Here is a 15,534-nt window from a genome sequence, read left to right as displayed (position 1 = left end):
AATTACAGGATTTTTCTCCTTAGGTTTGTTATGCAACCCTTTGTTTCCCAGAGTCCAGAGTCTTTCATGGTTTGTCTCCCTCTCTAATTTTTCTCACTCAGTCCCCCTCCTTCCAATTCCTTTCACTATTTCTTATATTCCCCATATGAAGGAAACCATATGATGATTGTCCTTCTCTGAATGACTTACTTCACTCAGCATCATACCCCCCAGTTCCATCCACATCGAAGCAAATGGTGGGTATTCGTCCTTTCTGATAGCTGACTACTATTTCATTGTATACATAGACCACATCTTCTTCATCCATTCATCTGTCAGAGGACATCATGGCTCCTTCCACAGTTTAATGTGCTGATGCATTCTAAATGATGGTGTTTTACTAGGATTTGGATCTATGTGAGATTGGTCTGTGGGTTTTTTGGTCTTCCTTCACCAGGTTTACATATAAATGCTATAATTCATTCAAGGAATGTGAACATTTTTCTTCTTTTTTTTTTTAATTTTATTTATTTATTTATTTTTTTATTTATGATAGTCACAGAGAGAGAGAGAGAGAGAGAGAGAGATGCAGAGACATAGGCAGAGGGAGAAGCAGGCTCCATGCACCGGAGCCTGACGTGGGATTCGATCCCGGGTCTCCAGGATCATGCCCTGGGCCAAAGGCAGGCGCCAAACCGCTGTGCCACCCAGGGATCCCCTTTTTCTTCTTTTTTAATCCCCCAGAACAGTTTAAGTTTCAGTGGAATTATCTGGTTTTTCAGTTTGATACAATTTTTTTTTGATGTTATTTGGTGCTGGGTGCTTTTTTATGTGGAGAAGTTTTAAAACCATTTTCTCACCCATCTTCTGTGGAAACTGGTCTGTTCAAGTTTTTCTTTCTCTGCTAGGATTAATTTTAATTTATTGTGTTTTCCTAGAAAACTACCCACTGTATCTAGGCTTTCGACTTTTTATGCATTTGTCTAGGATACTCTTCAGAGATTTTTTCTTTAAATTTGCCCTATTTGAACATTTGTTTCTGCCCTGTTATTTTAAAGTTTTTTGAGTTGAATTTAGTTACATATAACGTATTATTAGTTTCAAGGGTAGAATTTAGTTATTCAACAATCTTATGTAACACCCAGTGCCCATTACATCAAGTGCCCATCACCCCACAACCCTCAGTTTTTTTCCTGGAGTTAGGAATCTCTTAGGGTTTGTCTCTCTCTCTGTAATTTCATCTTGTTTTGTTTTTCTTTCCCTTGCACTATGTTCATCTATTTTATTTCTTAAATTCCACATATGAGTAAGAGCATATAATTGTCTTTCTCTATTTTGCTTGGCATAATATCCTCTAGTTCCATCCACGTTGTTGCAAATGGCAAGATTTCATTCTTTTTGATGGCTGAGTAATATTCCGTTGTATATAAATACATCTTCTTTATTGCCCTGCATTTTTTTGTGTGTATATGTGCCTTCTCCCTTTTTTTCATGATTATATTAGCTAGTGCCTTGTCTGTTTTATTTAATATTTCTATTGATTTCTAGTTTCATTTCACTGATCAGAGAATGTTGCATTACTTTACCATATTGGATTTACTGAGGTTTCTTTGTGATTATACATTTAATTTTTGTGAACATTTGTGTGTGCTTACAAGAAAGGTGTATTCTCCATTATTGGGATACAATGATCTAATATAGTCATTAGTAATATTATTGTTAGGTCTTTTTATTAATGAGAGCACAGTAGGGAAAGGAGCAGAGAGAGAGGGAGGAGGAAATACTGTCAAGCAGACTCCACCCTGAGCATGGAGCCCAACACAGGACTCAATCTCACAACCTCCAGATCATGACCTGAGCCGCAACCAAGAGTCCAAGGCTCAACTGACTGCACCACCCAGGTGCCCCAATTATATTGTTAAGTCTTATATTTACTTTTTGTCTACTTGGCCTTAGACTGAGAGCATTACGATTATTTATTTTTATATAATAATATGTTTAATTCATAAATACTTAAGTATTATCATTATTATTGTGTCACCATGTTTCTCCTTATGTCTGCTTTGTGAAGGTGATTGGGGTGTTTCTTTGATAGGTATCAGAGGTTTTATTTCTTCATTGTGAATTATAGTCTTTAGTGTTGTTAACCTTGAAAAAAAGTTGCCAGTTATTTTAATAGCAAAAATTCACTTAGGAATAGCAGAGAATTCAATCAGGACAAGCTAGTTGTGGCAAAACCATAGAGAAGTCCACAAAACAACGAAGAAAGAGAAAGGCTCTTTTAGAGAAGAAAGGGGGTGTAGGGAGGGGCTATTGTAAAATAAAAGTCTCCAGAGTGAATTGGGAGCTGGACATGTAGTGGCTTCTCATTGGCTGAGCTGTGGCTGCCTCTCATTGGCTGGGCTGTTGCTGGGAAGGAAGAAAGCTTCCTGCTGGGGTAGTAAGGTAGCATCCACCTGTGCAGTCCTTCTCTTCCAGGAGGGTCTGTGCTTGGTGTGAGACCTCTCCCTGCGGGCCCCCTGACTCCATTCTAGCGGAGGTTTCCTTTTATTAATTTTCACAGGGGTAGGAAGTGTCTGTTGCTGGATTTCCTGCTTTGGGCCTGAGTCCTCCCTTTCTGGTATCAGGACCCACTTCACCTTCCTTCCTAAGATTTCTGTGTGCCTGACACACCTTTCCCCTTTTGTCATGGTTAACTTTTCTGTTTTGATGGAACCTCGTGAATATGCAGTCAGGTTTTCTTTTGTTCGTCAATGTGATCAACTTTTTTATTCTGATAAAGTTAGTTAAGCCATTTACATTGAAGACACACATGTGCCTGATCTCAGCTTTTGTTTTATGACACGTTTTTGGTGTGATGTGGCACATTACTGGGTTCCTTTCCCCAAGTGTGTTTTCCCTGTTTTATGTATGAGTTTTGGGTAAAGGTGATATCTTTTGTTATTTAGGAGGGTTTGTATTTGTGTTGAGGTAGTTACCTTTGTGTTAATACTTTGTTTCCATTTTCCCTATTTGGGCTTATATACTGTTTTATATGTTGGCTTTATGTGGTATTCCTTTCCTTCCATGGTGATCAGTGAACTTACTCTTTTTTTTTTTTTTAAGATTTATTTATTTATTTATTTATTTATTTATTTATTTATTTATTTATTTATGAGAGAGAGAGAGAGAGAGGCGCAGAGATACAGGAGGAGGGAGAAGCAGGCTCCATGCTGGGAGCCCGACATGGGACTCGATCCTGGGACTCCAGGATCATGCCCTGGGCCAAAGGCAGGTGCCAAACTGCTGAGCCACCCAGGAATCCCCTCAGTGAACTTATTGTATTTTGATTATTCTCCCTCTTTTTTGAGAACATGCAACATTATACACTGTTCTTATCTCACTTTTTAAAAACTCTTTGACCTATAGTGTGTACTGTACTTAGTAGTCACATCAGTCTTGGTGACATTTTCCCTGTATCTCATGGTCTAGTGGGGCCCATCCTTTAGTAGATCCCCGAAGAAGTCTCTTGGATCCATCCTTGTGGGACTGACACCACTTTTCTGTAGCCTGGAGGCTTGTAGGATGGCCTGGTGGGGCCCTAAATCCCTGGTTCATCTTCCTCTTGAGTTTTGTGAAAATACTTTTTCACTGTGTATGTGTCTGTTGAAAAGTCTACTTCCACCTTGACTTATTTTCCATTTTCCTTGTTAGACACTTGGACTTTTAAATCAAAGGCATGAAGGATTTTTGAAATATTTCAAGTCTGGTAGTTTTGTTGTGAGGTATCTGTGGTGACCATCCTGGATTAACTTTTCCAGGAACATATGTACCCTTTTGATATATGGATTCAGGTTTTTTTTTTTTCTTTTTTCCTTTTTCCAGAAAGTTTCATTGTATGTGAGTTTTAAGTATTAGTCTGTTAATTGTTACTTTTCTTCTGCAGGAGCTTCACTTCTATGTTTACTAGATCTTCTTTGCCCGTCTTCTTGAACACCTGCTCTTGGATTCATCTTAGCTCTCTATTCCATCTTTGTTCTCTTACTTGTTTTCTTTTTTAGACTCCTTATTGGTCTAGTAGAATATATTCTCTCTTAGGCATATTGCTAGTTTTTCTTAAGATAATTTTTTTCAGTGTATTTCCTGAATTAATTTAGCTCTCATTTCACATCTTTTTGTCCATTTCAGTTTAAGTGTTGAATTTCCGATTCAGAGTGGTCCTTCTGCACATGCTTATTTTATGATACTTGATTCATGTTGGGGTGTGGCTACCGATCTCTGATTGTTGATGGTCCTTTGGGAAATGGTCTAACAGCAAAAATGTTTTGTTTCTTTCTTTCACTTTCTTCTAATGACTTTGTTTGAATGTTGCTGCCATTTTCTGAGCATTTTGAAGTTTTTGTTTTCTTGGCCAGTAAGAACAGGTTTCTTTACATAAATTGAACAGAATAGAAAGTCCAGAGAGTGCTCCATGTAGAAGTGCAGTAGGTGAAGGACAAGCTGTTGGAGAAATGGAACATATGGACAGGAAGGAAAAACAGGTTACTCCCATGTCACTCTGTAGAAATATACTTAGGGTAATTAAGAACTAATGTAAAAGACGATAGTATAAAATAATCTGAAGAATATATAAATGAGGGACACCTGGGTGGCTAAGCGATTGGAGCATCTGCCTTTGTTTAGGGTGTGATCTTGGAGTCCCGGGACCGAGTCCCACATCAGGCTCCTTGCATGTAGCCTGCTTCTCCCTCTGCCTGTGTCTCTGCTTCTCTCTCTGTGTGTCTCTCATGAATAAAAAAAAAATGAAAAAAAAAATATATAAATGATCTTTGAATCAAGAAAAATGACATAGGCTTGATTTACTAAAAATCCAAAACATCTGAATTGGAAAATATTATAACATTAAGATTCATGAAAATTGTGAGAAAACACTGTATTTTCTTTAACAAAGCACTGATACCAGGGGAATCCCTGGGTGGCTCAGGGGTTTAGTGCCTGCCTTCAGCCCAGGGCATGATCCTGGAGTTCCCAGGATCAAGTCCCACATTGGGCTCCCTGCATGGAGCCTGCTTCTCCATCTGCCTGTGTTTCTGCCTCTCTCTCTGTGTCTCTCATGAATAAATAAATAAAATATTTTTAAAAAGCACTGATTCCAGATTATATGAATCTAGTTGAAAAATAGTCAATTATTGGAAACAGTACAAATGGCCAATAATGTGCAATTACTAACTGCTAATCAAGAAAGGGACATTAAGATGAGGCTTTCACCTATTAGATGAGTAGACATTTTCAAAGACCAGCATTACAGTAAGTTAGATGAGGGTAAGTAGGTATGTTTTACACATGGCAAAGAAGATCTGTGCTTTTTTTGAAAAGTTTGTTTTCCTATTGAGTCTTCAGTATGACACTCTGACCCAATGAGGCAGGCTCTGGGGCTCTCTCAGAGAGAGGGCTGACACGGTTCATAGAGCTTGTGTGCAGGAGTGCTCAGGGCTGCAGTGACAACATTTGTGAACAACTTAGATTTCCATCAGTGAGAGAAAGCAGAAAGTTGTGGGAAATGTCAGACAATAACTATTTCCAGGGAGCATTTGAAGCTGAAAACAGCAAGGCTGTTTGCGGATGCCACTTCAGTAAAACAGATGGAGGGAGCCCTGGAGGAGCAGACGGTTTGCCCCAAAGGCACATGTGCTATTCAAACACATTTGTTTCAGGTGTAAGGAGGTGGCGTTGCCCCAGCAAGGAGGCAGTTGAGCAGTTGGCCTCTGCCCTTGGGGGAGGCCCTCTGCTAACCATGGCCCTTGCTGTGCAGGTGGCCTCTGCTGAGGGTGTCATGTATGCGCTGACCGTGCCCCAGCTGCAGCTCCTGTCCTGGACCAGCGTGTTTCCCAGCAGCCCCACCAGTCTCCTCTGCTCTCCCGACGGCCAGTGGGTGTTTGCCTCAACCCAGGACTCAGACCTCGGCCCAAAGGTCAGTGGTGGGCTGTGTCCTCTGCTCCAGAGGCTGGCTTTGTTCATGCAAGGTGGTGGGTTCTGTACCCAGGCTCATGGATGTGTCTGGGGGGTGGCTTCCAGGGCAGGACCAAGCTTACCGGAAGCACTGGGACCTTCAGACAGGATGGTCCAGGGCCAGAGGAGTCACCTGGAACAGACTTCGAAGTGTGTAGGACAGGAATACAGAGCAAGACGCTGGAGGCAAAAGCCACATCAGTGACGTACGCTGCCCCAAACCACCAGAGCCGTTGATGTGGTTGTCCTGTCACACCAACTGACCTGGGACTGGTGTGCCGGGTGTTTCCAGTAGGGCCAGACAGGCCCATCCGAGCTATGTGGAAAAGAGGGTGCACAAGTGACATGGGCAGCCCTGTGAGACTCAGCGAGATCACCAGGCGTGGGTCTGTGGCCCTTCTGGGTGGTGGTCAGCACAGGGACCATGTGGCCATGTTTCCCCAGGTGTTCTACACTCAGTCCCTGCTGTGTGTGGTGGAGGATGAGCCTCCCGTCTCTACCACTCTGCCTGTCTTGCTGACGTCCAGAGCCTGCTGGGCCCCTGACGAGACAGCCAGGCTGATGGTGATGCACAGAAACAGTGACAACATGCGGCTGGCCATCACCACCTATGAGCTGGGGACCAAGCAGTCCCGGAAAGGTGTGGACGCTGTGGGTAAGGGTCCCCGCAGCAGGCCAGTCACTGTTGCACTGTGGTGCTTCCAGCACAGAGTCCTCTGCTTTCCTTTGGGACACTTTTCTTCCCTCCCAACAAGTGTCTTGTTTGTGATTATTTGTACTGGCCGCATGGTTGAGTGCTTGCCGTGTGCTGGGTCCTCTGTGTGGCCCCGGGATCCAGACACTAACCACTGGCCACATACAGCCTCACCCCTCCTCAGTGTTTTGTCACAACTATGGCAAACACACTCTTCTTGGTGCTAAGTGTGTGGATGAGTAAAAGCCACACCATTTCTTTCCCAGGCTGCTCCCGGCCAGCAGGAAAATAAGACCTATAGTTATCTCTTTTTCTGCCTCCTTTGTCTTCCGGACTGCATGTCACTGTGACTGGCCTGCCCTGTGGCCCTTGGCATTTTTTCTTTTGTGTTACAGTCATATAATCATTTGCCTCTAAGTTTTACTCTGAGCTTCCTGGCAGCTGAGGAGAAAAGGGAAACAAGATGTGTATTATTATAATCCCTCGTTTGGTATGAGCATGAATTCTTTAAAAGAGGTGATTTTTTTTTTCCTGGTGCTAAACCATAAGGAAATGATCCAGTTAATTTTTCTAAACAAGGAATGCTATGCGGTATAAAAGACAGTATCTTCAGTAATAGTTCTTGGCAGATGTTATAAATGTTAGTTCTCAGGAGGCCACTTCTTGCCCCTGTTGTAGATGGGGAAAGGCAGGGAGCCCATCCCCCAGAAGGTGTGTGCCAGATAGTGTCACTTCCATGTGCACCTTGCTGCGAATCTTTGTAGTCCCCTTACCTAGAGCACCGTCATCAGTGCTGGAGAGCAGATGAAAGGGAGGCTTCCCGGGTACGTGCAGGTGTGATCACAGAGGTGTCACCTCTCGTTGTCATCTTAGATGAGGCATGTGTGCTCCACTCCCAGACACTATTGAGAGATGACAATCTGTGTGTTTTTATTTGAAAAAGTACAACAGATTGCAAGTTTCCTCCTGCCAGACACCATGATGCCTCCTCACCTTATGAAGGGCCACGGCTCGCAGGTGGTCCTGCTGGTGTCTGGGTTGGAGCTGGTGCTCTTCACCATCCAGGGCTTGCAGCTGGCAGCCTTCCAGGACCACCAGAAGCCCATCACATCCATGTGGGTGGTGAGTGCCCGCCCGCCATGCACTTGCATCGCGGCCCCGCTCCCAGAGCCTGCGGCCCCGTCTCACTGGGCTTCTCATTTCAAGGACCAGAGCCGAGTCCTCACGGCTTCCTTCGACCTCTCTCTGCGAGTCTACATGTGGAATAAGGAAAATAAGTTTCCTGTCCTCAAGAGCTGCTATCACCTGCTTGGGGGCTCCCACAGATGGGCCAGGTAACTGCTCCCAGTTTCCTCCACTTTACCTGTGAAGTGACCTCACCTGACCCGCGAGCAGCATCTGGACAGGGGGTGTCTGGGACGATCCGGGAACCTGAGGCAAGTTGCCACTCAGATGCCATTTTCTCCTCTGCTTAAAAAAAAAAGATGCTAAGCATAATCTGCATGACTTCCTCTAATGTACAAACCACCACCTGCAGGCGGTGCCACTCTTCCCAGATGAAGCAGAGGCTCTGAGATGCAGCTGTTTATGTACAGTCCCACGGGGAAGCACGGTGACCTCCAGGTGGGCCAGCTCAGGCCTGCAGCCCCGCTCTTGCCCCCACCCTAAGCTGCCAATTCCAAAACCAGTTTCCAAACACAGGTGGTGGTGCGGTCGGTGCAGGTTAGATGGGAACAGTCCTGAGATTGCAGTTTTACTTTGGATTCTATAGGTAGTGTCTTGAAATCACTTAGGTTTCTTCTTGCCAGATGGAGCTCTGCAAAATGGCCAGGGCGTACAGGCCTTACCCTGCGGGGCCACTCACGCTGAGATCACAGACACCTGTCAGTGACTTGATGAGGTCTGAGTAGATTCAGCCTCCTGTGGCAGATGTTTTATTGTTTTCAGTGGAAAAATACCAAGCCCCAAACCAAATATTTAAAAAAATTACAGATTTCTGTAACAAAACTATCTTATTTCTGAGTTTTAATCAGTTGTCATTTGAAGATAATTACTAAAGTAAATTCCTAATTAATGCAGAAAAAATTCATTCCTTTTTAGAAAGCTCAACTTTCTGATAAGATACAGATTCAACTTAAATCATAGGATAACTGGCCCTGTAAGTAGATTCTAACAGCCTCTCTTAACTTCCTGAACAAAGCATAGTGGACAGCCTGATGCTCTCATTCTGAGAAGGACTTGCATCCATTGCTTCCTCACTCAGGATTCCTCCTTAAATTCCTCTGAAGTTTGAGGCCACGTTTGCATCTACACTGCTCTATTTTTGCTAGTTAACACCCTGGCACACTTGCCCCTTCATTTACCTGCCCTTAGAGGCATGCTGAGTCTGTGTGACCAGAGGCTGGCCTTTGTGACAAGCCTCTCAGGCAGGAGAGGTCCTGCTTAGATGCCACAACCACTCAGACTGTCATGATGGCTTCCTCCTCTGAGGGACACACAGTGTAGATGCTTGTTTTCATGGTCGCTGGAAGATGGCCAGGTGAGGAGGTTGCCCAGGAGGGAATTGTGCTTCCATGTTGGCCTCAACCTTTCCCCCTCTTTTCTATATGTGTCTTTAAAGAATTCTCCTTCACTGAAATGACCCCATTCTCAATGTGACAAATAAGTAACACACTTAGAATTCTTTTAGGCAATGTGCTTTAATCAGGACCCCAGAATGGATCATGATGTTGAATTATGCCCCTTTCCTTTTTTTTTTTTTTTTTTTAAGATCTTATTTATTTATTCATGAGAGACACAGAAAGAGAGGCAGAGACACAGGCAGAGGGAGAAGCAGGCTCCCTGTGGAGAGTCTGATATGAGACTCTATTCCAGGACCCCGGGATCACGACCTGAGCTGAACTGAGCCCCCCCCCCCCCCAGGTGTCCCAAATTATGCTCCTTTCCTAATTCAGAACAGATTCCTCCAGAAATCTGTAGTTTAGTGGTATTTTTTTTTGTGGGGGGAGCTTCATTTGGCAACTGTAAACCCAGCAATCATGCTTCATGCTGTTCCCCATAGGTTTTTTTCCAGCACCTTTTTGAATGCTGCAAGATATAACCAGTACTTTCTGAGAGCTTTTCAGTTTCATCTGTGAATACATAACACATAAATTAATTTGCTCAAGAAAATAGGGAAAATGGGTCTGTTAAATATAAATTTACCAGCAACCTAGCTACATATCCCCAGGGATCAAACAAAGAGAAATGTCCACACAAGGACTTGTATGTGAATGTTCTTAGCAGCTTTATTCGACATGACCCCAGAGTGCCCATCAGCTGGTAAATGGATTCGCCCAGACAGGAATCGCACCATGACAGGGAAAAATATTTTTGTACACTCAGTGTGGGTGAGCCACAAAACATTGTGTTCCAAGAAGGAAGCCAGACGTGTGAGCCCACGTAGTGTGATTCCAATTACGTGACCCATCTAGAAAAGGCAGGTCTCTAGAAACAAGGGAAACCTTGGCTTCCTGCAGCTGGGTGTGGGTGGGGATTCACTGCAGATGGGCACAACAGATCCCCTGGAGTGATGGAAATCTAAATAGGTTGGTGCTGATGGTTGGACTGCTCTGCACATTTACCAGAAATCAGTCGAAGAAAGACTAAGGAATTCTCCAAAGAGAATGAGAAGGAAACATGCTAGTTCAACCTTCCTTGCCAGCAAACCGTGCAGACCACTGGCTGACTGGCATGCCACCTGCTGCACACCTGGCCCCCGTGTAGGCTAGCAGCCCTGCAGGTTTCTGAGATCCTGGAGATGCCACCTTCCACTCTTGTTACTAATTTCTAAGTTAGTAGAACTTCAGTTGCTACTTAAACTCAGTGTGGAATTTATTCTAAGCTAGAAGGTAGTTCCTGAAAGCCAAAGTGGCAATATTTTAGAAGCAATCTATTGCACAAACCAGCTTCCACAGAAAACCACGAGGCCTGTGTGGTTTGGCTGGTTCAGTTCTCTCCACACCTGCTCACTCCTTGTCGTGCCTCAGAGAGGCATTGTCTGTCTTGCTGGGCAAAGATAGCGTCATGGAAGGTGCTGGCCCCATCAGTTCCGCGCTGGTGTCTTTCACTAAGGCTGGTCGGGAGTTGATGGGCTGATTCTCAGTTCTGGGAAAATGACTACCCTGCAGAGATTGGATTAATTACCCATTCTCCTCTATCAGAAGTTTCTAGACTTGCTGGAATCGTGATTCAGGCAGCTACCATCAGGAGGGCCCACAGCTGACATGCCCACTCCAAAGCATGAGTATGTTTGCTCATTGTTAGGAATGAACACCAATCTCAACATGGATGGGGTGCTCGAGGGTGGAGAAGGTCCAGAGGTTGTGCTCCATCTTTGTGTAAAGGCTTTTTTTTTTTTTTTTTTTTTTTTTTTAATGATTTTTATTCATTACTGAGAGGCACAGAGAGAGAGAGGCAGAGACACAGGCAGAGGGAGAAGCAGGCTGCATGCAAGGAGCCCGACGTGGGACTCGATCCCGGGTCTCCAGGACCACACCCTGGGCCAAAGGCAGGCACCAAACCGCTGAGACAGCCAGGGATCCCCCATGTAAAAGCTTAACTACTTAAAAGTATGTCTTCCTCAAGTTAACATGCCGCCTGTCCCTTCCTTTCGCAGTGGATTCACCCATGTGGAAAGCGACAGTGTGAGCATTGTAGGTGTAGAAGCCAGAAGCGTTGGGACAAGTATTCTGAGGTCATATTGCTTCAACGTGCAGCATGGTTCAGATGATTGCGTCGATTGAAGATAATCTCACTTTGGTGAAGAGCTTGTCTACATACAAACTAAACTATTTTATCAACATTGGGAAAGGAGCAAGCAATTCTCAAATGCCTCTTATGAGACAGGCACAGTGCTATGTGACTTTAATTTTCACAACAAGCCAATGAAGGATGTATAGTGTTTCTGTTTGTCAGACAAGGAGCATGACCAGTAACAGTTACCCATTATTGACCTGTTGTTCAGCTGCCATGCCACCTGCCCACGCTTACTCAGTAAAGTGGGAGAAGAGTGGATTCAAGAAGGCCCATGTTCAAGGGTGCTGGGTTTGTACCTTGATTGTTTTTTTGTTCAGATATGTAATGAAGTAAGGAACTGTGTTTGTTTTCCTTTTCTGTTACATGCGTCAGATGTTAATAAATGGTTGTATAACCATTGCATAACTGTAGGGGTACCATTCTGCATTTTGTGCAAGTGGCGTCGCTGGAGTTGGTCCACAGGGAAGCCCTGGCTGCTTTGGTAGGCGTATCATTAGAGTTCTCAACTGCAAGCAACAGGAACAGAAAGCTAGCTAGGAATTTTCTGGAAGGAAATAGAGCATTGCACTGGGTCAATAGGAAGGCTGGAGAAGCAGACATGCGATCACAGAAAGTGGGGCAGCAGGCAGCAACCAGGGCCTGTTGCAGCAAGATCGTGTCTGCTGTCATGTTCCCCTAGCACTCCCGTATGGCCGCCACTGCACACATGGCACTGACGCTGTCTGACAACATGCCAGCTGCCCAGGAAAGTGGGACTTCAAGGCTCAGAACACCAGCATGTGTCTGATTTTCCAACTTGCCACATGTGCACACCACCTGGGCCAGGATGGGAGAATCTCAGCCCTTTAGCTTCAATTGAGCAGCTCCCAGTCAAGACTCACAGTGAAAAATTCTTTAAAAATAGGAAAAAATTGGGCAGCCCGGGTGGCTCAGCAGTTTAGCGCCTGCCTTCCGCCCAGGGTGTGATCCTGGAGACCCGGGATCGAGTCCCATGTCGGGCTCCCTGCATAGAGCCTGCTTCTCCCTCTGCCTGTGTCTCTGCCTCTCTCTCTCTGCCTGTGTCTCCTGTGAATAAATAAATAAAATCTTTAAGAAAAAAAAATAGGAAAAAATGATCGAGAAACAATGAAGATGAAAAGCTCTTTACTACAGTCTGTCTTTTTGTCCAGTACCAATACCTCCTTTTCCTAAAATATATACTTCATACCCAACAGAGCACCTGTGCCCCATTTAGAAAAGCCCAGATGCAGTCATTTCCTTAAAAGGAGAAAATCTATATCCAACCCCCTTTTAAATCTAAGATAAGGTTTATTTGGGAATAACTTTAGGTTTACAGAAAAGTTGCAAACACTGCAGCAGATTCCACATACCTTTTTCCCAGCCTCCCTGGTGTGAATATCTTACATAACGTAAGATATGTGGAAACCCAAGGTCTTTGTCATCTTGAAGTCAGAACTCTCTGCTAGTCCTATTACTGTTCTCTCTGATACTCAGCAGTCCTGGTGCATCCTGCATATACAGACAAGGAGCATGGAGAGGAGACGAGAAGTTAGCTGAAATAAACACACATGTGTTTTGTGTAAAGGCAAAAAGGAAATAGCTGTTTCGTTCAGAAGATGAAGGGAAAGTTCAGGTAAGTTGAGATACAGGAGCTTTTACTGAAGACGCATGGAAAGAGGTTGGAGTGTTGGCAAAAGAGGGGAGGTCAGATAAGAGAATGGTGAGTGTATGGCCACCTGAGCGGTGTGGACGTGGGAAAGCAGTGCAGTCAGTGCAAAGGGAAAGTAGCAGCCAGGGCCTGGCGTGTGCTGGCTCTGGTTGCCCTGCCTGCGGACAGCTCCGTGGACCCCTGCTTTGGGTATAGTGTGGAGGCCTGGAGAGGGAGTCCTAACGGGAGCACAGGAAGCTCTTGCGGAAGGTGTGTGCTGAGTCTACAGACGGGCTCCTCACAGGAAAGCGAGGTCTGTGAGATGTGATGCCACTGCCTGGGGGAAACAGTGTGTGTCATGCTCTCTGGTCCTCTGAATCCAAGTTCTGAGGCTTTCCTTTCATGTGGTGAGGACTGCTGCTGCTGGGGGAGCATGGGGACCTTAACGGCACCTCTCATTCCTGCCAGTAGGCAGATTTGAGCCTTCCTCAGAGCCTCTATTACCCCACATGCAGCCCAAGATACTCTATTAAGTAGAGAAGTAGCTAGAAAATACTGAAGAATTCCTAGTACTTGACCACAAGTGAAGTCTTAACAAATTCCAAAATATTAATTGCTAACTATAGTAATTTTTTTCAGAAGACAGTCACACCAAACATGTACACAGCTCATTAAAATTCACTTTTAAATAACTAATAAGAGAAAATCTCAGCAGAAATTACTAAATTTTAAAATAAGATATTTTCTTAACTGGATAAAGGGAATACAAAAGACTGCAAACGTGCTTAATGACAGGTAATCAGAAACATTTCTGACATGAGAAGGTAAACTTGACATGGATCACCACCATAATTAATACTTTTGAAATTAAATTTAAAAAAATAAAAATGAGTATGTGTGCTATAATTTCTAAACAGTACTATCTCCTTTAAAACCCTAAGAAAATCATTAGAAGTAGCAAATCATGATTGGTGAATAGGTTATCTACATACTGAAATCAGTGTAACAATTAGAAAATATGATAGAAAAATTATCCCATTCACAATAACACCAGAAACTATAATATCTTGGAATCCAAAAAGAAACAAAATTTATGAAGAAAAAACACAACTTTTCTAAAGGAATAAAGAATAGAGATGGCCCATGTTCATAGAAGAATTGCTACTTTAAAGAGGCCATATATTGAAAATGGCTACCATTTTAAAAAGAGAATGTAGAAAAATGGTTATCAGTTGTATATGGAGCTATAAGAATACAAGAGTAGCCTTTTTCTGTTTTTTGCAGAAACAAAAGGGCAAAGGAAAGGATAGACTTGCCCTGTGAATTATAAAAACAAGCTTTATCATTGAGACAAGTAGCATCAGTGCGTGAATAGACAATAGATGAAACAGACCCATGTGTATTTGGAAATTTGGTTTATAAGTGACATTTGAAGTCAGAATGGAGAAATGCTTCAGCAAGTGAATTTGGAAGGATTGGCTGTAAAATCAGATTCCTTCCTCATACTGTGCACAAAAATAAGTTTTTTATTTATGAAGGATCTAAATAACTTTTTTTTAAATTATGGTGGAAAGTTAGAAAAGGGGAGGCTTCTAAAGCACGATTAAATAATACAAAACTAAAGCCCATAGCACAATACTCCCTATAAAAATTTAAATCTTTTGTACAAGTGACACCATAACCAAAATTAAGACATGCTGTTGACAGCAACCCCCAAATCGAACTAAGGGGAAACATAATTTACAGAAGAAACCAAACACTGAAGTATAGGATAAAATGCTCACAATCAGTAGTAACCACAGCAGAGTAGAACAATAATGACCTATCACTTTGCACTACTAGGCTGGCATAAAAAAAAAAGGTGGGGGCGTAGAAAGCTGGATGATGCTCTTTACAGACACATGGACACAGGACTCAGTGATGGAAGCTGCCTCAATCTTGGTCACATCTGGACGTCTTTGGCCAATCCAAGGTATGTATTCTAGTCCTGTAGTTGAGGGTAACAGTGTCTCAGCTCCCTAGCACCCCCCAACATCCCCTATTCTGTTCAGCAGAAGGCTGCCTTCTCTTATTCCCAGCTCTTTTCAGGATGGGGCAGGTTTAGATGCTAATCTCCTTTGCTCTGAGGGTGTAGCTCTTTGTGGTCCTAGCTCAGTGTGGGGCTCACTTCTGTGCACCTGTAGTATACACCATCCAGCTCTTAGGTGGCTGACAGCCAGCTCTAATGCCCTGAAGGAGAGGGGGATCTGGTTGAGGGAATTGGAGGTGTATAAGTTTTGCGTCCCAGCTCAGTCCACCCTTTGCACCACTCCCTCCCACTGAGGACAGCCCTTGGATGTCATTGTGGGGCCTGCTATCCCTGAGCCTCCGTCTGCCAAGAACAAAGGTGTCCTTAGTCTTTGCAAGTGTGACTGGTGTCCCAAAGTTG

General features: G+C 43.8%; 1 protein-coding gene across 11 annotated transcripts in view; it reads left to right on the top strand.

Annotated features, from left to right (window-relative positions):
* Positions 1–11,863, top strand: part of LOC112908646 (F-box/WD repeat-containing protein 12-like) — a 33,345-nt gene extending 21,482 nt beyond the window's left edge. For 6 of the 11 annotated variants that reach the window (XM_072760877.1, XM_072760941.1, XM_072760932.1 and 3 more), the window contains exons 6-10: positions 5,771–5,929; positions 6,412–6,607; positions 7,605–7,783; positions 7,868–7,995; positions 11,319–11,863. In XM_072760877.1, coding sequence (XP_072616978.1) covers positions 5,771–5,929; positions 6,412–6,607; positions 7,605–7,783; positions 7,868–7,995; positions 11,319–11,445 — 789 coding nt within the window. In that variant the 3' untranslated portion in view covers positions 11,446–11,863. Of the gene's footprint in view, positions 1–5,770; positions 5,930–6,411; positions 6,623–7,604; positions 7,784–7,867; positions 7,996–11,318 lie in introns of all 11 variants that reach the window. The other 5 variants (XM_072760953.1, XM_072760912.1, XM_072760902.1 and 2 more) reach the window with 1 other exon arrangement.
* Positions 11,864–15,534: the final 3,671 nt, after the last annotated feature.

Source organism: Vulpes vulpes, chromosome 1 (assembly GCF_048418805.1).
Source record: "Vulpes vulpes isolate BD-2025 chromosome 1, VulVul3, whole genome shotgun sequence".
In the NCBI taxonomy this organism is placed as follows: Eukaryota; Metazoa; Chordata; class Mammalia; order Carnivora; family Canidae; genus Vulpes; species Vulpes vulpes.
This window is presented reverse-complemented; position numbering and strand designations above follow the sequence as displayed.